The sequence below is a fragment of the Nycticebus coucang genome, chromosome 9 (assembly GCF_027406575.1).
Source record: "Nycticebus coucang isolate mNycCou1 chromosome 9, mNycCou1.pri, whole genome shotgun sequence".
Classification (NCBI taxonomy): Eukaryota; Metazoa; Chordata; class Mammalia; order Primates; family Lorisidae; genus Nycticebus; species Nycticebus coucang.
Genome location: NC_069788.1, coordinates 35,386,136 through 35,413,337, shown reverse-complemented (window position 1 = coordinate 35,413,337; position 27,202 = coordinate 35,386,136). Strand labels below are relative to the sequence as shown.

The 27,202-nt window shown below is 48.1% G+C and overlaps 1 protein-coding gene across 1 annotated transcript; it reads left to right on the top strand.

Annotated features, from left to right (window-relative positions):
- The first annotated feature begins 1,252 nt into the window (after nt 1-1,252).
- CAPN11 (calpain 11) lies at nt 1,253-13,639 on the top strand. Its single transcript, XM_053602670.1, has 21 exons — nt 1,253-1,483; nt 1,846-1,915; nt 4,122-4,240; nt 4,850-4,983; nt 5,121-5,289; nt 6,753-6,836; nt 6,919-7,004; nt 7,260-7,334; nt 7,497-7,657; nt 7,892-8,070; nt 10,475-10,486; nt 10,798-11,009; nt 11,303-11,342; nt 11,439-11,504; nt 11,587-11,644; nt 11,766-11,830; nt 12,090-12,158; nt 12,522-12,600; nt 12,696-12,812; nt 13,269-13,327; nt 13,424-13,639. The coding sequence occupies exons 1-21, from the start codon at nt 1,256-1,258 to the stop codon at nt 13,448-13,450; spliced, it is 2,109 nt and encodes a 702-aa protein (XP_053458645.1). The 5' UTR covers nt 1,253-1,255; the 3' UTR covers nt 13,451-13,639.
- The last annotated feature ends 13,563 nt before the right edge of the window (nt 13,640-27,202 follow it).

Sequence of the window (27,202 nt, the reverse complement as noted above, 5' to 3'; positions counted from 1 at the left end):
GAGATATAATTCCCACACCACACAATTCACCCATTTAAAGTATTGATTTAATAGCTTTTAGTATATGCACAGAGTTTGCACAGTTATTCATTCATCACCACAATCAATTGTAGATCATTTTGGATCACTTAGATCATACCCTTTAGCCATCAACTTCCAATTCCCCAGTCCCCTGAGCACTGGGCAACCGCTAATCTCCTATATAGATTTGCCTATTTCAGAGATCTTATTTAAATGGAATCATACAGTATGGGGTTCTGTGTGACTGGCTTTTTTCACTTAGCATATTCTTTTTTTTTTTTTTAAACAGAGTCTCACTTTCTTGACCAGATAGAGTGCCATGGCATTATAGCTCACAGCAACCTCAAATTCTTGGGCTCAAGAGATCCCCCTTGCCTCCTAAGTAGCTGGAGCTACAGGCACCCACCACAATGCCTGGCTATTTTTTAGAGACGCGATCTCACTCTTGCTCGGACTCGTCTCAAACTTGTGACCTCAGGCAATCCACCACTTCCGTCTCCCAGAATGCCAGGATTACAGATGTGAGCCACCTCTCCCGGCCTCACTTAGCATATTCTTAAGGCTCATCCATGTTGTAGCATACAACATACTTTGTTTGTGTCATTGAATATTAGTCCCACAGTTCTAACTCTTTTAAGGAGCTGCCAGACTGTTTTCCCAAGTGGCCACACTATTTTCATGCAGCAGTGTATGAGGATTACAATTTCTTCACATCTTTTCCAACACTTGTTATTATCCATCTTATTATTATAGCCATCTTCATGGGTGTGGAGTGATATATCATTGTGGCCTTGATTTTTATTTCCACGGACATTTCCCTGACTGATAATGTTGAATACTTTTTCATGTGATTACTAGTCACTTGTATGTTCTTCTGAGAAATACCTATCCCATTTTTTTTTTTTTTTTGAGACAGAGCCTCAAGCTTTCACCCTGGGTAGAGTGCCATGGCATCACAGCTCACAGCACTCTCTAACTCCTGGGCTCAAGCAATTCTCCTGTCTCCACCTCCCAAGTAGCTGGGACTACAGGCGCCTGTCACAATGCCGGGCTATTTTTTGGTTGCAGCCGTCATTGTTGTTTGGCAGCTGGGGCTGTATTCGAACCTGCCAGCTCAGGTGTATGTGGCTGGCGCCTTAGCTGTTTGAGCCACAGGCGCCGAGCCCCATTTTTAATTGAGTTATTTATCTTTTTCTTATTATCAGCAGAGTCCACTTTTACCATACATAAGGGAATGGTGGTTCACATACATGACAGTCGACTCAAGGCCAGTGGTGTGGGCCAACACCACAATGCGTGCAACCATGAAGACCAGAGCTTTGAGGAGCTACAAGCAATCTGTCTGAGGAAGGGGCAGCTGTTTGAGGACCCCTTCTTCCCCGCCAGCCCCAGTTCGCTGGGCTTCAAGGAACTAGGCCCCACCTCCCAAAATGTTCAAGACATTTCCTGGCAGAGGCCCAAGGTGGGCACTGGAATGAGAGGTGTGGGTGAAGTGGGCCTGTAATGACTCCAAGTCAGTTTTGTTATATCCAATCCGCCCCCAACCCATGCTGACCCTAGCACAAGGCTCCACCTTCATGGGGGGAGTGCAAGGTGGGCAGTCCTAAACTAGCTGAAGCCAAGCATCCCAGCTAATCCTTGAGAAATTACTCACCAGTCTTTGCTATTACAACATATAGCTATGCCACACTGGTCCTGCGCCCTCTTCTTTTTCCTTATCTGTTCCCCCAGAAATTCAAGGTGAGCATCCTGCCCCAGTAAAGGTGGGAGGGAGGCAGGGAAGGTGTGGCCGGGCTCCCTGAAACCTTTATTCCTTCACTGCAGGAAATCACCAGGAACCCTTACTTCTTTGCAAATGGAATCTCTCCAACAGACATCTGTCAGGGCATACTTGGTGAGTGGAGCGCAAGAAAATGGTCTCTACTGTGAGGAGATGTGAATCTGAGAGGAAGGCTAGGGGAAGGGTGCAGGGTATTTTTTTTTTTTTTTTTTTGAGATAGGGTCTCACTCTGTCACCCAGGCTAGATTGCAGTGACATCATCATAACTCACAGTAACCTCCAACTCCTGGCTTCATGCAATCCTCTGGGATGTTCTAAGGCTGGAAAACAGGAACCCCCTTGGTTTAGACAACCTGAATCTATACCCTCCCTGCCCTTCCTAAGTCTAGATGTGCCCCCCACCACACTTGCTAGAGTCTGGGTCTGAGTGTGAGCTGGAGGAATATATTGGCTATTTGTAGTTACAAGACTTAATGACTGAAGTCACAACAAACATTTCTTTTCTTTTTTTTTTTTCCTTTACATGAGTGTCACTCTGTTGCCCTGGGTAGAGTGCCATGGCATCATCATAGCTCATAGCAACCTCAAACTCTTGGGTTCAAGCAATCCTTTTGCCTCAGTCCCCTGAGTAGCTGGGATTACAGGCACCCATCAATGCCCAGCTAATTTTTTTTCTATTTTTAGTAGAGATGGGGTCTCTCTCTTGCTCAGGTTGGTCTTAAAGTCCCAACCTCAAAAAATCCACCTGTGCGTTGGCCTCCCATAGCACTAGGATTACAGGTGTGAGCCACCGCACCCTGTCACAACAAACATTTCTTGTCTCACAGTATCTGTGGGTCAGGAATTCAGAGGCAGCATAGTCTGGTTCAGGATCTCTCACGAGGTAGCCTAAGAGATGTCAGCTGGGGCTATGGTCATCTGGAGGTGTGACTGGGGCTGATGGATCTGCTCCCAGAATGCATTCACACAGTAGGAGACCTCAGTCCTTGCCATAGGCTACTCTGTAGGGCTGCTCGAGTGTCTACACAACATGGGAGCTGGCTCCCTCGAAGTGAATGAGAGGACAAGGAGGAAGCCATGATGCCATTTATGGACTCTCAGGAGTCACACACCATAACTTCTACTGTATTATGTTTATTAGAAGCAAGCACTGAATCTGGCCCTTACTCAAGGAGAAGAGAATTAGGCCCATCTTTCTAAGCGGAGGATGGTAAAAGAATTTGTGGACACATTTTGAAACCACTACAGATGCTAAAACCTGCTTAGTCCAGGCTATCAAATAGGGGAGCCAAAGGGTCCCCTCAGCCCATTCTCCAGCAAACTCCTGTAGATAGTCCCAGCACAGATCTTCCTCCCTGAACCTGGTCCTGTTTCATGGTTTTCTCCAAACCTCTCATTGCCTCCTTATGGAGAAGTCCTAGATGGCTTCCTCTAGGACTGAATTCTGTCCCCCCTCAGGGCCAAGAAATGGCAGAGTGTGGGCAGGGCAGGAGGCCTCATGCCCCAGGGCTGCTTCTGGAGAACACTGAGCTGTGGGAGGGGAGAATTGGCTGTTCCTCAGGTACCCTAATGGTAATGGGGATTGGAGCATGCTCACCCTTCCTTTCCCACTCTCTGCCTTCCCAGGCAGCCAGGAGGCCACTTGGTAATCACAGGAGCTTCCCAGTGCCCTCAACCTCAGCATGGCCTTGGGTGCCCCCCCCACCCCCCGCCTGTGGCATCACCCAGGGCGGGCGGAGACACCCAGGTAAATGGCAGTGGATGACTTGTGGTGGTCTTCTCTCACAAGCTAGGGACACTTCCCCCGAGCTCTCATCCATGCCCAGCTCCAGGGGCCCCACTAGGGTGTAGACTGAGCTTGGGGCTCCAATATAATGTAGGTAACATGACAGAGAGATGTCTTGGGACCTTCATGGCCACACCAGCATATACCAGTGGGGGAAAGTGACCAGATTTGTTCAAGGAATGGGAGAGTACCAGCTCTCTCCGAAAGAAGGCAGGTTCCAGGGTGGGGAGCAAGACCCTGAGACCCAAAATACCCCCTCCCTGAACTTCAAAAAGCAAAACCATGTGACTATAATTTGTGAATCTCTCCACAATAGAAACAGCACAGAAATGCACCTCCCCAGAGCTCCTCACTCTGCCCTTGGCTTTCCCTGTTTGCCTCTTTCCTGAACACTCCTTAAGGGAGGCTGAGTGCAGGTGCATATCTGTTGGGGAGCCAGAGCGAAGTCCAAGGCCAGGCTCCTGTTCCTCTAGGGCTTGGATTATGGGGCTCACCCACAGAGATGGGATACTCAAGGGGGCAATGTCTTTCCAGGAGATTGCTGGCTGCTGGCTGCCATCGGCTCCCTTACCACATGCCCCAAACTGCTGTACCGTGTGGTGCCCAAGGGGCAGAGCTTTAAAAAAAACTATGCTGGCATCTTCCATTTCCAGGTGAAGGGAAATTTGAGAGCCAGAATGCTTTATAGTGTGTCTGTGTGTGCATGTGTGTGTGAAAGAGAGGGAGGGAAAGAGAAAAAGAAATTCATTTGTGCTTTGAAGTTTACCTTTTGTCTTTTGGAAAACAACATTTATTGGGGGTGGGGCCTGTCTAATTATAGTATTAGAGAAATATCTGCTCACCAAAAAAACCATGTAAGCGAATTCTTTTAAGCCCAAAAAGAAAATACTGTGGCCTTTCTGGGAATCATAAGAGTTTTTAAGACCTCAGAGATCCCAAAGTCTTTTGTCAGAGGAGGACTTTTGGTTAAGAAGTGGGTAGGGTCATCCCACAGACCACAGCAGAGCCTGGAGAGGAGGCTAGGAGTTGAGGGTCAGGCTTTTTGCTGCTTTCTCCTCACTACTCAACCACTCCAGGAGGGAATGGGACCTCTGACATGGGGTGTGTCACTGGCCTGGCCACCAGGAGGCGCTTGGACGACAAGGTTCCCACGCAAGGGGGGTGTGCATCGTGTGAGCACATGTATGAGTTTATGTGTGTGGCAGGGGACGCTGGGGCAGACAGATGCCCTTGCCCCACTGAGGCACCCTTGCTACCCACAGATTTGGCAGTTTGGGCAGTGGGTGGACGTGGTGGTGGATGACCGGCTGCCCACAAAGAATAACAAGCTGGTGTTCCTGCACTCACCTGAGCACTCTGAGTTCTGGGGTGCACTGCTGGAGAAAGCATATGCCAAGTGAGTCCTGGGAGCCAAGGCAGCTGGAATAAGGGGAAGAGATGGAGGGCAGGCAGGACACATCTTCGCCATACCCTCTGCTGTCCATGCTCGTGCCTCCGTCTCAAGCCCAAACAATGCTCCCTCTGTGCCCACAGGTTGAGCGGGTCCTATGAAGCACTGGCTGGGGGCAGCACAATGGAGGGCTTGGAGGACTTCACCGGGGGTGTGGCCCAGAACTTCCACCTCCAGAGGCCCCCTCAAAACCTGCTGAGGCTCCTTAGAAAGGCTATGGATCGATCCTCCCTCATGGGTTGCTCCATTGAAGTAAGCCAAGCGCGGTCTTGTCTCAGGGCTTCTGCACCTGCTGTTGCTTTTCCCCCAGAAGGCTACTGCATGCCCTCATGGCTAGTTCCTTCCCCCTCACATCACAGTTCTGCTGCTCCCTCCTGAGAGGGCGCCTCCCAGTAGCCACCCCCACCTCTTTTCTTTCTACTTAGTTTTGATTTTCTCCCCAATGTTTATCATGACCTGAAGATGTCTAGGGTATCTATGTATTCATTCCTAGCCCATCTTCTCCAGACCATTCACATTCCATGAAGGCAGGGACCTTATTTGTCTCATTCACTGCTAGACTGTGGGTCTTAGGAAGGGACCTAGCATCCAATAGGCACCCAAGGAATTGTTTTTGTTGTTGTTTGTTTATTTTTCTTTTTTGTTTATTTTTGTTTGTTTGTTTTGAGACAGAGTCTTACTATGTCACCCTTGGTAGAGTGCTGTTGCTTCACAGCTCACAGCAACCTCAAACTCTTGGGCTCAAGTGCTTCTCTAGCCTCAGCCTCCCTTGTAACTGGGACTATAGGCGCCTGCCACCAAGTTCAGCTATTTTTGTCTGTTTGTTTGTTTAGCAGGCTGAGGTGGGGTTCGAACCCACCAGCCCCAGTGCACGTGGCTGGCACCCTAACCACTGAGCAACAGGTGCTGAGCCAGCAAATGTTTGTTTACATAAATAAATGAGCCTACAGTGCTACCATATGACCCAGCAATTGCATTCTTGGGCATTTACCCCAGAGAAATGAAGACTTGTGTCCCCAGAACGCCTGGGCACAAATGTTTATAGCTACTTTATTCATAACAGCCAAAAATAGGAAACAACCTATGTGTCTAGCTGTGGTGATTACCTATCGTGGAGTACTACTCAGCAATATAAAGGAATGAACTGTTGATACGCGCAAGAACTAGTACGGCTCTCAGGGGAATTATTCTGAATGATGAAAAACCCAACCACAAAATGATTCCATTTATGTGACATTCTTGAAATTGACAAAATAATAGAGATGGAGAACAGATTAGTAGTTGTCAGGAGGTAGGGGAGAGGAGTAGTAAGGAGAGGGGGGTGTGGTTGTAACAGGGTAACACAAGGAGGAAAGCTTGTGGTGACGGAAATGTTGTAGGTCTTTACTGTGTAGGTGGTTACACAAGACTACACATGTAGCGAAATTGCATAGAACACACACAAGTGAGCACCAGTAAAACTAGGGCAATCTGTATAAAGTTGGGGGGATATGTGTATCCATATCAACTTCCCGTTTCGATACTGTACCATAGTTTTGCTGGACGTTAACTACCGGGGAAACTTGGCACAACTGCATGTGAACCCACAATTATTTCAAAATAACTGTAATAATTTTTTTTAAAAAAGAGAAAGACCTTCAGAGTTCACATCTTTCTCCATGTGCTCCTGTCCCTCTGACCAGACCCCGAAGCCTGCCCTTCCTTCTGTTCTATAGATTGACAGCAACAGTGACTTGGAATCAATGACCCAGAAGATGCTGGTTAGAGGCCATGCTTACTCAGTGACTGGCCTTCATGATGTGAGTTCTGACAGCTCAGTGCCCCAGCCTGAGGGCCATGACCCCTTGACTCCATGCCCTGACCTATAACCCCCTCCCCCAGGTCCCCTACAGAGGCAAGATGGAAACACTGATTCGGGTCCGGAATCCCTGGGGTCGGGTTGAGTGGACCGGAGCATGGAGTGACAAGTGGGTGCCCTTGACCTAGGAGAGAAGTGGTCCAGAAACACAACAGACTCCTTGAGCAAGGCAGTACCATGGAGGGACTGAGGGTGTCTGGTCTGTGAGGACGATCTGCGCACCAGGGCAAGCCCTCCCTCTAGATTCTCCATCTAGTTCAGGACCCCAGTGGGCAGGCATTCAGGGCCAAGGGAGTCCCATGGGGAGGAAAGAGGTGTCCCTGACCCCTCGCCCCTCTCCTTCCTTGACCTGTCTCTACTCCAGCTCCAGAGAGTGGGAAGAGGTGACCCGAGACATTGAGATAAAGCTGCTGCACAGGAAGGAGGATGGGGAGTTCTGGTCAGTGTGGCTTGAGGGCTTCCTACTCCTCCATGCCCCATCCTTCCTCTCCCATCACCCTCCCCACTGTGTCTCAGATGGGGACGTTCTGGGGACTTTCATGGGCAGAGGCCTGCAGGTGCGAGTGTGCTGCTGACAGGTTCTAACCCCACCCCACCACAGGATGTCCTACCAAGATTTCCTGAGCAACTTCTCTCTCCTGGAAGTCTGCAACCTCACACCCGACGCATTGTCTGGGGACAGCAAGAGCTATTGGCACACAACCTACTATGAGGGCCGCTGGCGCAGAGGCAGCACCGCAGGGGGCTGCAGGAACCACCCCAGTGGGTCAAGGGTCCAGGGGTGCCAAGAGCGTGAGAGGGACCACAGATTCACCACAAACCCAGGCTGGGGGCAGACAGTTACGGGGATCAGGGTGCTTGAGGTCCGGGGTCATTCAGATCCCATTGCCCACTGCGGAGGGACAGACCTGTGGCTAGGGAAACCTGGTCCACCCCAGGAAGGGTGTTGTCCAAGACTGCTCCCAGCATAATCATCCTGACCTTTTTTCTCCACAGGGACCTTCTGGACCAACCCCCAGTTTAAGATCTTTCTCCCTGAGGAGGACGACCCAGATGATGACTCAGAGGACGATGCAGTTGTCTGCACCTGCCTGGTGGCCCTGATGCAGAAGAACTGGCGGCATGCAAGGCCTGAGGGGGCCCCGCTGCAAACCATTGGCTTTGTCCTCTTCTCGGTGGGCACCTGGCTCCCCCAGCCACTCTCACTCCCTCAGCTGGTCTCTTCCCCCTTTCAATCCTTGCTCACAAGGGCCACTGCCCAGCTGGGAATGGGACACCTGTCAGGAGGCTCCATAGCCCTGAGCCTGAGGGCTACTTCGTGCTTTTGTTTTTCCTTTTGTTCTTGAAACAGGGTCTCACTCTTTCGCCCAGGCTAGAGTGCAGTGGTGTCGTCATAGTTCACAGCAACCTCAGACTCCTGGGCTCAAGTGATCCTCTTGCCTCAGCCTCCCAAGTAACTGGGACTATAGGCATGTGACACCGTGTCTGGCTAATTTTTTAATTTTTCATAGAACTGGGTCTCACAATGTTGCCAGGATGGTCTTGAACTCCTGGCCTCAAGTGATCCTCCCACCTCAACCTCCCAAAGTGCTAGGATTAGAGGCATGAGCCACAGAGCCAAGATGATTGTGCTTTGTGCTTTTTGAGGCAAGGCCAGCAGTTTTCCTTTCCCAGAGTTTTTCATCTGTTACACTTAGCTGACACAGTTCTTTGTGCCAGACATTGTTCCGAAGGTCTTAGGAATACTGACGCCTTTGAGGAAGAGGAAAGAGCTTGAGGGCAAGAGAGGTGAGGCCACTTGCCCTAGCTCATACTTCTGAGGGTCAAAGGCAGAGACTGTCTCCTAATTCCCAGAAACTCTGAGACTTCTCCACATTCCCCTGAAAGTGTCCCCTCGAGCCACCCCACCATCACACTCATCCCAGGGGCAAAACGAAATTCTGATCAACCAGCATATGATATTCATGCCTGTAATACTAGCATTCTGGGAGGCAAAGGCAAAAGGATCGCTTGAGCCCAGGAGTTTGAGGTTGCTGTAAGCTAGGCTGACCCCAGGGCACTCTAGCTTGGGGCAGCAGAGTAAGATTCTAAGAAAAAAAAAAATCCTCAAGAAGAATTTCCCATGCCAAACCATGCTTTGCAAAATTCTAGAAATGGCCACTTTTTCGTCCAATTACATTCACTTACATAAACAAGTATTTATGGCGTACCACCATATGCCAGGCTCCTGTCTAGACTCCAAGAGTTCAATGATGAGCAAAAACAGACACAAGCCTTGCTTTCCTCCTGGGCCATGAGTCCACCAGGCCTAGGAGAAACATGCCTCAAGACAACATTTTCAAAGTTAAATAAGGCCAGGAAAGGCTGTCCTCCAGCCTGAGCTCCACAGTACACACGAGGGATATTAAAGATCCTGACAATCCATCCCTGCAGTAGAGTGAACTATTTAACTTGGCTTAACTCATCTTTTTACAAACTTATTTGTCCTCAAATCCTCAGCTTCAATAATTCTTTATTGATTCCCTACAAGATATGAGTGTTCCATGGAAAAGCATTCTGGAAAATGGTCTCCTAGATTTCCATTTCAGCTCTTTCATTTTTTAGTAGTGTGGGGCGGGGGGGGGGGGGGGGCAAATCTCTTCCCGCTTTGGGATTCTGTTTCTTTCTTTCTAATTAATTACTTTATTTATTTATTTATTTTTGTGAAAGAGGCTCATTCTAGCCGGGTGTTGTGGCGGGCACCTGTAGTCCCAGCTACTCGGGAGGCTGAGGCAAGAGAATCGCTTAAGCCCAGGAGCTGGAGGTTGCTGTGAGCTGTGTGATGCCATGGCACTCTACCAAGGGCCATAAAGTGAGACTCTGTCTCTACCAAAAAAATAAATAAATAAATAAAAAATAAATAAAAAATATTAAAAAAAAAAAAAAAGAAAGAAAGAGGCTCATTCTATTGCCCTGGGGTTGAGTGCCAGGGCGTCACCATAGCTCACAGCAACATAGCAACCTCAAACTCCTTGGCTCAAGTCATCCTTATGCTCAGCTTCCCAACTAGGTGGGACTATAGCCACCTGCCACAACGCCTGGCTAATTTTTCTATTTTTAGTAAAGATGGGGTCTTGCTCTTGCTCAGGCTGGTCTTGAACTCCTGAGCTCAAGCAATCGTCCATCCCAGTTTCCCAAAGTGTTGGGATTACAGGCATGAGCCACTGTGCCCAGCCTCTGTTTCCATTTGTTAACTTGCAGTGATAAAAATAGACCCCAGAAAAACATTGTGTAAATTGTTTTTCACTATCCAAAGCTGAGAAATCCCATTTTTCTTTTTTTGGTGAAAACAAGGTCTTGCTAGGTGAAAACAAGGTCTTGCTATGTTGCCCAGGCTGGTCTTGAACTCCTGGCTTCAAGCAATCCTCCCACTTTGGCTTTTCAAAGTGCTGGGTTTACAGACATGAGCCACCATGTCCAGCCTGAGGGATTATTCATGCCAGAGCCCATGCTCCACCCCACCACCAGGGTCTCAGTGCCCTTAATAACTCTCCCCCACACACCCTAGAGGTCTGATCCTTCTCTCTCTTCCCTTCCCAGGTCCCAAAGGAGGTATAGAAGATGAAGGCATGGGGCTTATTCCTGGGCAGGGACCCACCCTACCCCTGGCTGCATGTGAATTGGCAAGGGGTGGGATTTGGTAAAAGGTTCTGGGTGATTAGGATTCCAGCCCCTTTGGGCCCTGGTAGGGGACTGGGAAAGGAAGAGGACATATCGAGGTTGCCTGCCACTTGAGTGGAGTCCAGGCCAGTTGCTGGAGATACCTACCCCCAACCCTGCCCAGCTTGGCCGTTCACCCTTTGGGGGGGCCTCCTTGCCTGACCACCTGTGCCAGTCCTGTACCCACCTCCAAGTACATATAGTTTCAGAACATTCAGGATGTCCACTTGAAGAGGGACTTCTTCACGAAGTACCAGGATCACGGCTTTTCAGAGATATTTGCCAACTCGAGAGAGGTGAGCAGCCAAATGCGGCTGCCACCGGGGGAATATATTATTATTCCCTCCACCTTCGAGCCACACAAAGACGCTGACTTCCTGCTTCGGGTCTTCACAGAGAAGCACAGCGAGTCCTGGTAAGGGGCCACACCTCGCTGCATCGAGGCCCCCAACACAAGAGCTGTAGGATGTCAAGCTCAGGAAGCTGTCATCTGGTCCTCTCCTCCTTTATCCCTATTTTACAGTCAGAAAAACTAAGGCATGAGGTGAGATCCCAGTTAGTTGCAGAACTAGAACTAGAACCCAGATTCTATGGAGCTGTTCCATGTTGCTTCAGATACATGACACAACCTCCCCCGGACCACCCCACCAAAACCCCCCATCTCCCTGATCCCTGGTAACCCTCGAGCCTTTGATCACTTTTGCCCAGGGAACTGGATGAAGTCAACTATGCTGAGCAGCTCCAAGAGGTGAGGGGAGGTTGTGGGCTTGGGGGTTGGAAGGAAGCATCAGGGGGTGTGAAGGAATCTTCTGGACCGGGTCCTTCTCCACACCCTTCCCCGCAGGAGAGACCCTCTGAGAAAGACATGGACGAGGACTTCATCCGTTTGTTTGAGATAGTGGCAGGAGAGGTGAGTGGGCCATGGCTGAGGACTGATGAGGGTGGGTGTGTGGCTAAGGGGCCAGGGGGCGGCTCACAAAACCCCTTCCTAGGGCATGGAGATAGGCGCATTTCAACTGCAGAGGCTGCTCAACAAGATGGCCTCCAAACGTGAGTCTCCTACGGCAACACCTGCAGCCCCTCCCAGATGCCAAGCCCATCTCGATCATTCCCTGTGTTCCCCACAATACCCCATTCACTCTGTCTCTTGCTTCTCCCTCTTCCCTTACAGTCAAAAGCCTCAGGAGCAAGGGCTTTGGTGTGGACGCTTGCCGCTGCATGATCAACATCATGGATGTATCTTCCTGTTCAGTGGACAGTCCTGCCTGGGGCCTTCTCACCCAAAGCCCCCTGACCCCCAGCCTGCCCAAAGGTGGCTGCCCCTGGCCAGCCATGCCCTCTTCCTGGTGGAGATTAGGCTCTGGGTGGCAGAAGATGCCAATTTTTCCAGTTGCTAATAAATGGGAACCCCAGGTCTTAGGCCCCCTCAGTGAGCCCCTGCCTCCCTGCCTCCCAGTACACCCTCCCTTTTCTGCTATCCTTGACTACTTCCCAGAAAGACGGCTCTGGCAAACTGGGACTTCTAGAGTTCCAGGTCCTGTGGAAAAAAATCAAGAAATGGACGGTAAAGGGCACTGAGGGGTAGTCTATGGGGGTGAGAAAAGGAGGGCTTTGAGAAAAACGGGAAGAGTAAGGGGGCAGCCAGAACTGAACCTCCAACTACACACACATGCAGGAAAGGGGTCTATTGGGGTGTTGGTATATTAGCTAATCAAAATATTTAATAACCGGGCTATGAGAGGCTCCCTGCTGTGCTTGGACAGATCCTTCAGTCACCTGATGATGGATAGCATTTTGAGAAGCCCAGGGGCTGTGGGAAGGGGCAGGAGGTCTTGGGCAGCTGCTGTGAACCAACTATACTAAAATATTTCATTACTTCAACCACCACTCCATGCACATGGCCTACTATGCCTGTCTGTCTATTCAGGACATCTTCAGAGAGTGTGACCAGGACCACTCAGGAACCTTGAACTCTTATGAGATGCGGTTGGCTATTGAGAAAGCAGGTGGCCAGGGTTCAGGAGAGGATTTTGGGGCAGGGAAGAGGGTGGCATTGGCCAGAGGGCTGGGTTTTTCCCCTCCCCACTTTTCTGTCTCCCAGGCATCAAGCTGAACAACAAGGTGATGCAGGTACTGGTGGCCAGGTATGCAGATGATGACATGATCATAGAGTTTGACAGCTTCATTACCTGTTTCCTGAGGCTAAAGGCCATGTTCAGTGAGTTAGTCACCTGCCCCCTCCCCAGCCTAAACGAAGGACCTCTGCCCTCTTCCACACACTACCCTGAGGAGCTGCTTCAAAACTCCTCCCCCTCCCAGGGCACAGACAACGGGGTTCACATCCCAGCTTCACCGCTTGCTGGTGCTGCAACTTGAGCAAGTCACTATCTCTCTGTACCTCCATTCCCACATCCGTAAAATGTGGCTGCCCTCATAGGATTGAGGTGCAGATTAAATGATTGGTCCATGGAAAGCACTCCGAGCCGAGGCTGTCATTTACTTCTCCTAGCAAGACTATATGAGCTACAATTAAGTCCTTGCTGGGCTAAGGGATTTATCTCCGGAGCAGCAAGTGACAGCCTCTTTTGCCCTTTCTGACATCCTACTTAGTTGGGCATGAGTCTTTCAGACCATCGACTCAGCTTTCAACCCCCTCCCATGCCTCCTAAAACAGCATTCTTTCTAACCATGGACCCCAAGAATACTGGCCATATTCGCTTAAACCTGGAACAGGTATGTGGGGAAGGATGGGAAGGGATCTCTTCTGCCCCCAGCCATCCCATCACAGTGCACCCTTCCCACCTTCTGATCTGCCTCCTCTCTGCACAGTGGCTGGAGATCACCATGTGGGGGTAGAGGTGCTGCGGGAGCCCCCACCTATCTTCAGGAGCAGGGGTTCTGGCCAAGGAGGGTTGCAAGTATCTGCCCCAGATGGCAGTGCCTGGGCCCCAGCTGCTGCGTCTGCTTCAGCACTGGGACCTCCGTGCCCACCCTCCCAGCCCAAAGGGCTTCTCCTTTTCCCCAGCCAGTTCTGATGGCTGGATTTTCCCTACAGTCTCTCCTTTTCTGAGTGTATTTTACTGAAGTGTAAGTGATGCTTCTCCAGTACCTCCTGGCTGGGGAGGCCACCAAATAGGCAAGGGGCTTGTAGCCCACTTCATACCCTCACCTTCATACCCTCACTGACCACCCCTCCTGGTATAGCCTCTCTCTTATCCCTCTCCCTATGGACATTATAATAAACAGCATATATCACTGACCTCCAAGTCTCTGTGTTTCTGTGCCAGGAAAAGGCTGAAGGATGTAGAAGTCGACTCTTCCCCAGCACTAAAGGGAACCAGGTAGCTCTCAGCTGGGGATGATAGGGTAAGCAGAGGCCCCCTGGGGTCGGTTATCAGTTCTTGGCAGGGAGTGCTAAGTGCACAGCCATCCTCTGGAAGGAGCTGTGCAGTGCTCAGCATGCAGAGCAGCATCTGAGGAGCTGAACTGGGGCTGGCAAAATCAGGGACCAAAGAGCCCTGAGCCTCTTCACCTCCTCCCTCAAAACTGGAGCCCCAGGCCAGGTGCAGTGTCTTACGCCTGTAATCCCAACACTCTGGGAACCTGAGGCAGTGGATCACTTGAGCTCAGGAATTTGAGATCAGTCTGAGCAAGAGTGAGAACTCCATCTCTAAAAAAAAAAATAGCCAGGTGTTGCGTAGGGCACCTGTAGTCCCAGCTACTTGGGAGGCTGAGGCAAGAGAATCACTTAAGCCCCAGAGTTTGAGGTTGCTGTGAGCTGTGACACCACAGCACTCTACTGTGGGCAAGATAGTGTCTCAAAAAAACACACAAAAAAACTGGGGCCCCCAAAGGTGGCGCTGCAGGAGTCTCAAAGGTCAAAAATCCAATGTCTGCAGCAGCCAGTAAGTCAAATAAATGAATGGACCCTCCTGGATGTGAGGCAGGGAGGGGTGAGGACTGTGGTGTTCAGAATCAAATCTTTATTATTCTTGTGAGAAATTCATTGCTCATCAAGCTAATGTCCTCACAAGAGGGATGGAGGAAGGGGTCCTTGGTGCCCCAGTTCTTGACTCTGGAGTCTTCACCCGAACCCAGCCTCCTGCAGTGGCGAGAAGACCCAGGCACCTGCAGCATCCCCACAACTGCATTTCTCCCATCCTTCTAGAGTGCTCCCTGGCTTCCCCTCTCTGTCTCTGGCAGGGACAATGGGACTGGACGCATGAAACAGCACTCAACTTCCCTTAGATTAAAGACCTGTCATCCCAAGACAGATGTAAATCCTTCCTGTCTGTGTGTACACTTCCAGCTTCCTGGGGTAATTGGCTTCCTTCTTTGTGTACTAAACCCTCTTGCGCTCAGCAGGGTGGCTGACTTCCCATAGATTCCTTCATCTGGTGATGGATTATAGGCACCAACCTTCCCCTCCTTCCCTCACTTCAGGACTTCAAAGACTAAACCCAAACAGCCTGGATATAAAGCTGCCCCTCCCTCCATTAGTGGCCAGCCCTCAGAGGAATTTTCTCCAGTTCTGACATCCTCTCTCTCCTTCTTCACCTCCTGTCTGGCTTGGGAGAATAGGCCACATCCTTTTCAGGGGCCTCCTTAAAGACTGACCCCCCGGGGCAGCGCCTCTGGCTCAGTGAGCAGGGCGTCGGCCCCATATACCGAGGGTGGCGGGTTCAAACCCGGCCCCGGCTAAACTGCAACCAAAAAATAGCTGGGCGTTGTTGCGGGCGCCTCCCGAGTAGTCCCAGCTACTCGGGAGGCTGAGGCAGGAGAATCGCCTAGGCCCAGGAGTTGGAGGTTGCTGTGAGCTGTGTGACGCCACAGCACTCTACCGAGGGCCATAAAGTGAGACTCTGTCTCTACAAAAAAAAAAAAAAAGACTGACCCCCACCAGTCATCTTCCCTCTCGGAGAGCAGGTGGCCACTCATCTTCCACTGGGCTGCTCTTGGTGGCGAGCAAAGGGCCCTGGGGTGAGCAGGGAGTGCGGTTAGGGAGGACCTAAAACTAGCCAGCCCTCTGAGCTTCTGAGAGGTACCCAGGAAGGTGCTGACACAGCTCTTGTTCCTTCCTAGGGTGAGATGCTGCCAACATCAAGCCAGGAAGCAAATCCACCCCCCACCCCCCACCCCCGCCAATTCAGGACTATCACTTATGTTTGTGACAAAATTAAATGACTCATGAACACACTCAGCATAGTGGCTCCAGGCACAGATTCTCTAGCTGGGTGTCCTTGGGCAAGTTGTTTTGCTTTTCTAACAGTCTCCTTTTTGTCATCTGTCCTTTAGGGGTGACAGCCTACCTCGGAGTGGTGTAGTGTGGACAGCTAAGATAATAAAAGTGAAGCACTTGGTGCACAGTTTTCTTTTTCCACTTCAGTATTATCTATGATAGTTAATAAAAAAGAAAAGGGCGGTGCCTGTGGCTCCAGGAGTAGGGCACCGGCGCCATATACCGGAGGTGGCGGGTTCAAACTTGGCCCTGACCGAAAACTGAAACAAATAAAATAAAATAAACAAAAAACAAATGTTTAATTGTAAACACATTAGATATTACACATGATAAATTATCAAGCCATTGAACTAAATAACACAAATGGGCTGGGCTCTGTGGCTCACACCTGTAGTTCTAGCACTTTGGGAGGCTGGGGAAAGTTGTCCCTCCTCCCTCCTCCTGAGACAAGGAAGCAGAGTGGGGAATAGGCAACAGAGAGAATGGGCTGAAAAAATAGCAAAAATATTTTGTCTTTTTAAAATTTTCCCCATTCTTTTTGGAAAAATAATACCTGAATCCCTGCTTCAGGCCAGTGGAGGGAAAGGGGATTGTCTTTTGTTTTTTGCACCACAGGAGATGGCTCAGCTGAACTGTCCCAGATTTGCCCCACCTCTCAGGTCCAAGTAGGCCTCATAGGTGGGGAGAGTTCAGTGGAGATGGGACAATCAGAATCATTAACTGGCCAGGCAGCAAGTAGCCCACACCTGTAATCCTAGCACTCTGGGAGGAGTAGGTAGATGACTTGAGATCAGGAGTTCAAGACCAGCCCAAGTAAGAATAAAACTGTGGTCTCTACTAAAAAAAGAAAAAAGTTAGCGGGGTGTGGTGGCACATGCCTGTAGTTCCAGCTACTCAGGAGGCTGAGGCAAGAGGATTGCTTGCACCCAGGAGTTTGAGGTTGCCGCAGCACTCTACCCAGAGCAACAGAGTAAGACTGTCTCAAAAAAAAAAAAAAAAAAAAAAAGAATCATTAACTGTAGTTGAACAACAATAGTCTAGAACTGAAAACTTTCTCTATAAAAGCTCTGGGCGGCGCCTATGGCTCAGTGAGTAGGGCGCCGGCCCCATATGCCGAGGGTGGTGGGTTCAAACCCAGCCCCGGCTGAACTGCAACAACAACAAAAAAAAAGCTCTGTATTTCTGCCAATGTTTAGGATGGTGGCATTTAGACAGGAGGCCCTTCCTCCTTCTTTGCCCACAAATTAATAAACTCCTCTTCCCTTGTTCTTCTGACGCAGCCTGGAGGACTATTGCTGAGCTTTCACTAACAGCTTGAGCCCAGGAGCTCAAGGCTACAACGAACTATGATCATGTCACTGCACTCCAATCTAGGTGACAGCAGAGCAAGATTCCATCTCTATAATTGAAAGGTGTCATGGTGAAATCCAGAGAGGAGATGTTCAGGCTAGTTTTTTTTTAAAGGGACAGTGACCTGCCGGGACAATGCAAAAATGGTGCTTGTACTCTGGGGGCAGTTAGAGACCCCTTCTATATGAGGCAGGCTTGCCTGGAGGGCTTTGGTGGGTTAGGGTCCTTTGGCCCGAATTTCTTCAGAGGTGGGGCTAACTAGGTCCTTTTTGTTCTTTGTTTCAAGAGGAGAGAAGGGAGAGAAATGTTCGTGTAGGGCCATGGGTTAGGCCCCAACAATAATAAATAAACGCACTTAAATGATAAAATGCTTACAATATAAGAAATAGTCCTTGACATTAATGAGTGTTTCTTGGTATTAAGTATTATTAGCAATGGCTATAGGAAATATTATCCAAAATATGGAAAATGAGTCACACCATCCTTCTAGCCCCTTTTGACTCCATTCCAGTTCATCTTCACTAAATTTCATCTCCTGATGACTAACAGCCATTCTCCAATACCACTGCCCTTATCTCTAGGACCTTTCACACAGCATCCATTTTTGCTGCAAAGATGGCCACATCAGAGGAACAGCTCAACCCCACTTTGATTTTATATCTTTGTTGTCTACCCTCCTTCAGAATATCTTCACAGCTTCATCCTCAGATCTCATGCTTGAACTATGGAATACCAAGCAATAGACTGGAGGCCACCCAGAAGCAGCAAGAGTCTGACAACATGCTGAATGAACAAAAAGTAAAGCAGGATGAGCTCATTGGCTTTTTCTTTTTCTTGAGACAAAGTCTTATTTTGTTGCTCTCGATAGAGTGCTATGGTGTCATAGCTCACAGCAATCTCACACTCTTAGGCTCAAGCAATTCTCTTGCCTCAGCCTCCCAAGCAGCTGGTACTACGGGCATCCCCCACAATGTCTGGGAATTTTTCTATTTTTAGTAGAGACAGGGTCTCATTCATGCTCAGGCTGGTCTCGAACTCCTGAACTCAGGCAATCTACCTGCCTCAGCCTCCCAGACTGCTAGGATTACAGGCATAAGGCACCGCACCCAGCAATTCTGAAAATATTTACACAAAAAATTCAAAGGCTTGTATAGTTGTTGCAGAAAGACAGGCCCAATGGAGAGAAAGAACACCTGAACACCAAGATATGGATGAAGGGCTTTATTTCGGCTGGTATATATATATAGCTTAGACTACACAACACCCAGCTGGTTTTTCTATTTTTAGTAGAGATGGGGTCTCACTCTTGCTCAGGCTAGTCTCCAACTGGTGATTTTTTTTTTTTTTTTAGAGATAGAGTCTCACTTTATCACCCTCCATAGAGTGCCATGGCATTACTGCTCACAGCAACCTCCAACTCCTGGGTTTAGGCGATTCTCTTGCCTCAGCCTCCCGAGTATCTGGGACTACAGGCGCCTGCCACAATGCCCAGCTATTTTTTTGTTGCAGTTTGGCCAGGGCTGGGTTTGAACCCACCACCCTCGGTATATGGGGCTGGCGCCCTACTCACTGAGCCACAGGCGCCGCCCTTTTTTTTTTTTATTGAGACAATTTCACTTTGTTGCCCTTGGTAGAGTGCTATGGTATCATAGTGCATAGCAACCTCTAACTCTTGGGCCCAAGCAATTCTCTTGTCTCAGCCTCCCAAGCAGCTAGGACTATAGGCACCCACCACAACCCCCAGCTGTTTTTAGAGATAGAGGTCTCACTCTTGCTCAAGCTGCTCTCGAACTCCTGAGCTCAAGCAAATCCACCCACCTCAGCCTCCCAGAGCCCTAGGATCACAGGTGTGAGCTACCTTGCCCAGCTTAAAAACAGTTTTTAAAAAACTGTAGTAAAATACATGGAACATAAAATTTACCATCATAAGGCCTGGTGCAGTGGCTCACACCTGTACTCCCAGCACTTAGGGAAGCTAATGTAGGGGGATCACTTGAGGCCATGAGTTTGAGACCAGACTGGTCAATATTGCAAAATTCTCTCTCTACAAAAAAATTTTTAAAAATTACTCAGTTATGGTGGCATGTGCCTGTAGTCCCAGCTACTTGGTGAGGCTGAGGCAGGAGGATCACTTGAGCCCAGGAATTCAAGGCTGTAGTGAGCTAGGATCATCCCAAAACCCTCCAGTACAGACAACAGAGCAAGATCTTATCTTTAAAAAAAAGTTACCTTCTTAACCTTTATCAATTGTACAATTCAATGGCATTATTTGTAATTATCTCAGTAGACTTTTTTTTTTTTTTTAGAGACAGAGTCTCACTATATCACCCTCATTAGAGCGCTGTGGCAGCATAGCTCACAGCAACCCCCAACTCCTGAGCTTAAGCAATCCTCTTGCTTCAGCCTCCCAAGTAGCTGGGACTACAGGCGCCTGCAGAACACCTGGCTATTTTTTTGATGCAGTTTGGCCAGGGCTGGGTTGAAACCCGCCACCCTCAGTATATGGGGCCCTCTGCCCACTGAGCCACAGGCAACACCCATCTTGGTAGATTCTTTTTTTTCTTTTTGAGACAGACTGTTGCCCTGGGTAGAGTGCAGTTGCATCATAGTAAAAGCATGCTTGAGCTTTAAACAGGGGGCTCTTAAGTGGTCAGACAAAGAATTGAAAGCCATGCCACTAACAATACAGAGGCACAAAAACAGACAAGGCCAGGCCACTGTCCTTGTGAAAAGAGAGCCAGGAAAAAGTCTGCTCACCATTCTCGTGAGCAATCTGCCCACATATCTCTCAGGGAGGCCCTTCCAGCCACACCAGGGAGTAAGTACCCCAGCCAGAGGCTCTCAGCTAACACACGCCTTCTGAGGGACAACCGGGGTGAAATAAGATTAGAGTATTCAGAGTTTATTGAAAGACATAAAAAAAACTCAGAGGGACTTTACCTAACAATTGCAATCAGTGTAACCTGGCTTATTGCACCCTCAATGAATTCCCAACAATAAAAAAAAAAAAAAGTTATAAATTAAAAAAAAAAAAAAAAGCTCTACAGAAGTTAAGAGAAAGCTTAGCAGTAGAGGGGTGTCCCAACCTCTACTCAAATCTTTACTTCTTATATACCGTAAGATGTAAAGCTACCCTTTGCTAGTGTGCTATATTCTTAATTTGCGTAGTCACATCAACCCCTCTCCACCATCCTGTAAATCCTTCAAAGCATTGTTCCTGGGAAGCATCAGAGTCTCCCATGGTCCTGGCTAGCACCAGAGATAAGGCCCTGGTGCCAGATTGACACTTGTGAATTCTACAATCAGTCTCAGACACAGCATCTTTCACTCTGTAGGAAAGATGACTTCCCTCACCTCTACCCCTCTCTCAGCCTGCACTGGCTGCTCCTGCCTTTATTTTATTATTATTTTTTTTTTTTTTGTAGAGACAGAGTCTCACTTTATCGCCCTCGGTAGAGTGCCATGGCATCACACAGCTCACAGCAACCTCCAACTCCTGGACTTAAGCGATTCTCTTGTCTCAGCCTCCCAAGCAGCTGGGACTGCAGCGCCCGCCACAAAGCCCAGCTATTTTTTGGTTTGCAGTTCAGCCGGGGCCAGGTTTGAACCCGCCACCCTCGGTATATGGGGCCGGCGCCTTACCGACTGAGCCACAGGCACTGCCCTCCTCCTGCCTTTAAATAAGTTCGTTGCTACGTTAATCTTCTCTAGGTCTATGCCTATTTTGTTGATTTCTAACTGTTTACCTCAGGGCTGCTTCCTGCTTTTCAGATATATATATATTCCTTCTGTATATATATTCCTATATTCCTATTCCTATAGGAATATATATATTCCTATATATACAGTAGGAATATATATATAAGAAATATATTTATATTCTTACTTCACTCTCTTTGCACAAAAGGTAGCATGTTATACACACCAGTCTATACTTTCCTTTTTTGACTTAAAAAATATATCTTGAGAGATTACAGATTAGCGAGGGGAGGAGGCTAGAATAATCCACGTGGTAATGGCTAGAAGGATCCATCTGGTAATAGATTAGACTGGGAGATAACAATACCAACTCATGTTTAGCTTAATATAAATACAAGTGATTACACAATTATAGATCTGTGAATATACAGGATATAAGTTAATATATACACATGTATTTCCTTGTTGAGAGCCCTAAAAGAAAAAATATTCCAGTAGCAATGAGCCCACCTAGTGCCCAATGCTTGGTTTCTAATACTATTCTCCAAGCAATAGGAAGAATTTAGTGTGGGATATACAGAAACTCTGTACTATCTTCATAATTTTTTTTTGTAAATCTAAATGCATTCTAAAATAGTTTATACTTATTTATTTATAGAGTCTTACTTTGTTGCCCTCAGTAGAGTGCCATGGTACGATAGCTCACAGCAACCTCAAACTCTTGGGCTCAAGCAGTTCTCTGGCCTCAGCCTTTCAAGTAGTGTGGACTATAGGCGCCCACCACAATGCCCAGCTAGTTTTAGGGACAGGGTCTTGCTCTGGCTCAGGCTGGTCTTGAACCTGTGAGCTCAAACAATCCACCCATCTCAGCCTCCCAGAGTGCTGGGATTACAGACATGAGTCACCTAGTTTATTTTTAAAAGCAATTAAAATATACAGCATATCTCGGAAGTATTTTTCTATTGGTATGAGTACAAAGAGAGCTTCCTTATTTATTTATTTTGAAAGATAGCATCTTGCTCTGTTGCTTAGGCTAGAGTGCAGTAGCACAGCTGTAACTCATTGCAGCCTACTCCTTAATTCAAATGATGCTCCGGTTCTAGCCTCCCAAGTAGCTAGGACTAGGACTATAGGTGTGTGCCACAGTACCCAGGTAATTTTTAAAAAATTTTATTTTGATAGAGAACGGGTCTTGATATGTTGCCCAGGCTGGTCTTGAGCTCCTGGCCTCAAGTGATCCTCCTTTCTGCCCCTCCTTGGCCTCCTAAGGTGCTGAGGTTACAGGTGTGAGCTACCATGCCTGGACAGCTTTTTAATTTTTTATAGCTACATAATATTACACTATATTAAAGTCTCTGCATATATTTATTGGGTTGTTAGTAACAATTATTTACAATCTTTTGCTACTATAAATAATGCTACAGTGAATAACACTATACATGTCTTTTTATACCAGTGTAAATATTTCTACAGGATAAATTTCTTTTTTTTTTTGTAGAGACAGAGTCTCACTTTATGGCCCTCGGTAGAGTGCCGTGGCCTCACACAGCTCACAGCAACCTCCAACTCCTGGGCTTAAGCGATTCTCTTGCCTCAGCCTCCCGAGTAGCTGGGACTACAGGCGCCCGCACAACGCCCGGCTATTTTTTGGTTGCAGTTTGGCCGGGGCCGGGTATGAACCTGCCACCCTCGGTATATGGGGCCCGCGCCTTACCGACTGAGCCACAGGCGCCGCCCAGGATAAATTTCTAAAAGTACGATTATTGGGCTACAGAATAATTCTGCTAAATACTAAATTCGCCTTCATAAGGTTAGTGCCAATTTGTACTTGTAATCAGCAAGATAAGAGACGGTTTCCCCATAGCCTCATAAACACAGTATCTGAGCAAATATTTGTATAGGCTTAACCTAGTAGGAGAAAAATTATATTTTAGTTTATTGTAATTTGCATTTCTCTTATTGCAAAGGAGACTGAGCAAATATCCATTTTTGCTTTTGCTTTCATTTTGTTTTCTATGAACTCTCCGTTTATATTCTATGTTGTCCAGGCTGCAGGCTGGAGTGTAGTGGCTATTCATAGGTGGGCTCATAGGGCACTCCATCCTCAAACTCCTGGGCTCAAGTGATCCTCCTGCCTCAGCCTCTCATCCTTACCTATTTTTGTACTGGGCACTTCTGGTTTTCATTATAAAATTCCAAGAGCTATTTATATTTTAGGAAGAACAGACCTTTGTCTGCCATAGGGATTGGAAGTATTTTCTTTTGTCATTTGTCAGATATGAACGCCTGCCACATGGACTGTATCCCTTCCCCCAGAGCAGTAGGACTGCTCTTTCCAGGCCACCTGTCCCCTCCCAGAGCCACTTCCCAAAGCCCCTCTAGTTCCTAACTCTTCCTGGTGACGTTTCACCTCTTGGTGTGACATTTGAGTCTAGATGGAAGACTCTGCTTGTATATAAATAACATTTATTGGGTCCTTCTGATTTTAGGGATTACAAATTCTCATTAAAATACAGAAAATGAGAAAAGGACACAGAAGAAAACCAAAACTCATCTTTAATCCCACCTCCCAGGGTAACCATATCTTGTTTTTTATCAATGCCTGTGTGTGTGTGTGTGTGTCTTAAGCTTGCTGATTCCCTTTGGGAGTCTATGACTAGACTTTCTATCTCCTGGATTTCTCCTTGTGCTTTTTCTACCTCCCAAAGTAGGTGACCTCAAGATCTGACAAGGTAGGCATCTCCCATGACCCCTGTGCTCATCCCCACAGCAGCCAAATATCTCCTTCCCCTATCTCCCTGCTCCCCACCCTTCCAGAAACCTCAAACTCTGGGTCTATGAGCCTTCAGAATCACCATGTTGGGAAGCTGAGTTCATCAACCCACCACCCACTCCTGGTTTCACTGTTTCTGTTAGTGACACCAGCCAGGAGGAACATTCAGGGCCTGCCCAAGCACTGTTCATGGTCCATGCCTTGGTCCACTAAGCATTCCCTGAATTCACCTGCTTACTGACCTCTGGTCTTTCTCCTGCTCTTTCTCACCTGGCCTCTGCCCTCCCTATAGCATGGGTAGGAGGCTATTTGTCACAGTCTGCCCATCCTCCATCCCCAGAGCACCCCTCTCTCTTCCTGGCGTCCCTCTGCAAAGCGCTCCTCTCTCCTCCAGGCCTTAGCTTGAGGCTTCTCCAGGAAGCTTTCTCTGGCATTCTACACAGACTCACCCCATGCCCCAAACTGGCCTGGTGCCCTGGACTCTTGAGGCATGGCACACTGCCCTGGCCAGAGCATTCTCTCTCTGCATTGTCATTTCCTGTTTATTCCCTGCTCTCCTACTACCACTCAAGGAGAGAGTGGGACTGTCTCTCACTGACGTATTTCAAGTCTGCACACAGTGGATACCAAATGAGTTTGTTGATTAAAGAAACCAACAACCGTCCAAGCTCATGTAACCATTTCCCATTCGAACCTTCAAAGCTCTCCATCCAGGATGAGCATTTCCCTTTGCCATTTGTCTTTCCACTAGGTTTTAGTGCCCGCCCCATGGACTGTACCCCTTCCCTCCCATAGGACTATTCTTTCTAGATCATCCCTCCCAGAGCCACATTCCCAAGCCCCTCTGGTTCCTTACTCTTCCTGGTGACATTTGATATCTTGGTGACATCTGAGTCTAGACTGAAGACTCTCCTTTTGTGTAAATAACATATAGGTGTCATGGCTGGAACTGGAACCCTGTGGGATCTGATGTGCAAACTCCTTTACCTTGACTGTCCTACTACCGCTCTCTTCCGACTGCCTCCAGTGCTCTCTCTGAACTTCAGTTTACTCACCTAAGAAGAGAATACTCAAGGGAAAATTATAAGGGCTAAATGAACCATATACTTGTACATGATAATATGAGAAATGAATATGAGGTAATGGGTTTATTATAAAAAGAGAGTGCTGCTATTCATTGAATGTTTACACTGGAATGTTTCTATACTGGATACCATAGACACACCATCCAGTATCTATCCCCTTAGTCCTAACAAATCAGCTCCATTTCACAGAAAAGTAAACTGAGGCACAGGTTTGTGAACTATTTGCCTAAGATTCCACACTGGCAATAGAGGAACTAGAATTTGAACCTGGGCAGCATAGCTCTAAAGTCCATTTGTCTAACTACCACCCCACATCGTCTATGAAATAACACTGTTGGTATTATTTGGTCTTAGAGCTGCCTGTATTACTGAAGCTAACCCAATCACACAACCACTCTCTCCCAGAATGATTCTGACTCTAACGGTATTTGTATGGGTAGATTTTTGGGTGGATACGTACCTTCTCTTCCAAGAAATCAGATACATTCAAAATGTAGCTCTTTATAAAGGACTAAGGTCATATTTTCTATTCTTTAACATTCATTTTTATTTTTAAGACAGTCTCACTATGCCCCCCTCGGTAGGGTGCTATGGCATCACAGCTCACAGCAAACTCAAACTCTTGGGCTTAATTGATTCTCTTGCCTCAGTCTCCCGAGTAGCTGGGACTACAGGTGCCTGCCACAACACCCAGCTATTTTTGTTGTTGTTGTTGCAGTTGTCATTGTTGTTTAGCTGGCCAGGGCTGGGTTCAAACCTGCCAGCTTTGGTGCATGTGGCCAGCACCGTAACCACTGTGCTACGGGCGCCAAGCCTAACATTCATATTATCAGATCCCAATAGAATAAATACCTCCCAGTTGAACTAAAGACAGAGGAGATTAATGACATATGTCTTCATCTTTGGTGTGAACTTGCCTTCAGTGATACTGACAAATGTATTTACCCCAAATCCACCATTCTATGCCCCCATCACTTTTAGAATGAGGCGTCTATGGCTCGGTGCCTGTGGCTCAAGTGGGTAAGGCGCCAGCCACATAGACCTGAGCTGGTGGGTTTGAATCTAGCCTGGGCCTGCCAAACAACAACGACGGCTGCAACCAAAAAATAGGCGGGCATTGTGGTGGGTGCTTGTAGTCCCAGCTACTTAGGAGGCAGAGGCAGGAAAATCGCTTGAGCCCAGGAGCTGGAGGTTGCTGTGAACTGTGATGCCACAGCACTCTACCCAGGGTGACAGCTTGAGGCTCTGTCTCAAAAAAAAAAAAAAGAATGAGGCGTCTAGCTAGTTCCTTCCCTCATATTTTCAGAATTCTCACCAAGAGAGAGATGGGGTGAGGAGGGAGGAAAGAGGTCACTGGATTCACAATGGGCAGGAGAAAAGTGATAAGGTGAGGTGTGGCCCACAGTTCTTTTGAGCCATGACTCAGGGATCAGGCTGTGCTCCCCGGGGTTGCCATGAGGGTGGTGTGACAAGGATACCCCCGCAGAAGTAGGCTCCCCCAATCTCCTTCCTTTGTTTACACTGTTACTGATCTCCCAAGGCCAGCCTCATCTCCACCAGGCTACCTTATCCCTGGCACAAAGGACCAACTCCTGCCTATGAGGGGCAGACAGTAAAGAGAGGATGGGAAGAGGTCAGCTCCGGACACCACAGGAGGGGATAAGGACAGAAAGGAGGATATACAGGGACAGCTGGAGCCGCGAGGCCTGACTCCTAGCACCATGCTCCCTAACTGCCAGGCCATACTGCTTTGATTTCTGGGGTTACAAAACTCATGGGAGGCAGGGAAGGAAAGGGAAGGGAAAAGATGGAACAGAGTTTAGGAATTCAGAGAAAGAGGGAAGGGACACCAACCTATATTCCACTATTAAATGGATAGTATGCAAAATAATAATGAAATACAGTAAATAATGGAACAGAATTTTACAGGTTTGAAACATTACTGACATGGGTATGATCCCCTCCCCTTACCTGTGGACTGTCCATCACACTCTCTGTCCCTTCTCCCTGAGAGGGAGAAAACCTCCTGAAGGTATATCTGTCTTTCCCATCTATGTTTGCACTTTTTTTTTTTTTTTGCAGTTTTTGGCCAGGGCTGGGTTTGAACCTGCCACCTCCAGTATATGGGGCCGGTGCCCTACTCCTTTGAGCCACAGGTGCCACCCTCTTTTTTTTTTTTTTTTTTTTTTTTTTGAGACGGAGTCTCACTCAGTTGCCCTGGCTAGAATGCAGTGGCATCATCATAGCTTACATCAAAGACCTGGACTCAAGCAATCCTCCTGCCTCAGCCTCCCTAGCAGTTGGGACTATAGGCACCCACCACCATGCCTGGCTAATTTTTCTTTTTTTTTGTAGAAATGGGAGTCTCACTCTTGCTCTGACTGGTCTTGAACTCCTGAGCTCAGGGGTTCCACCTTGGTCTTCCAGGGTGCTAGGGTTGTGGGCATGAGCCATCACACCTG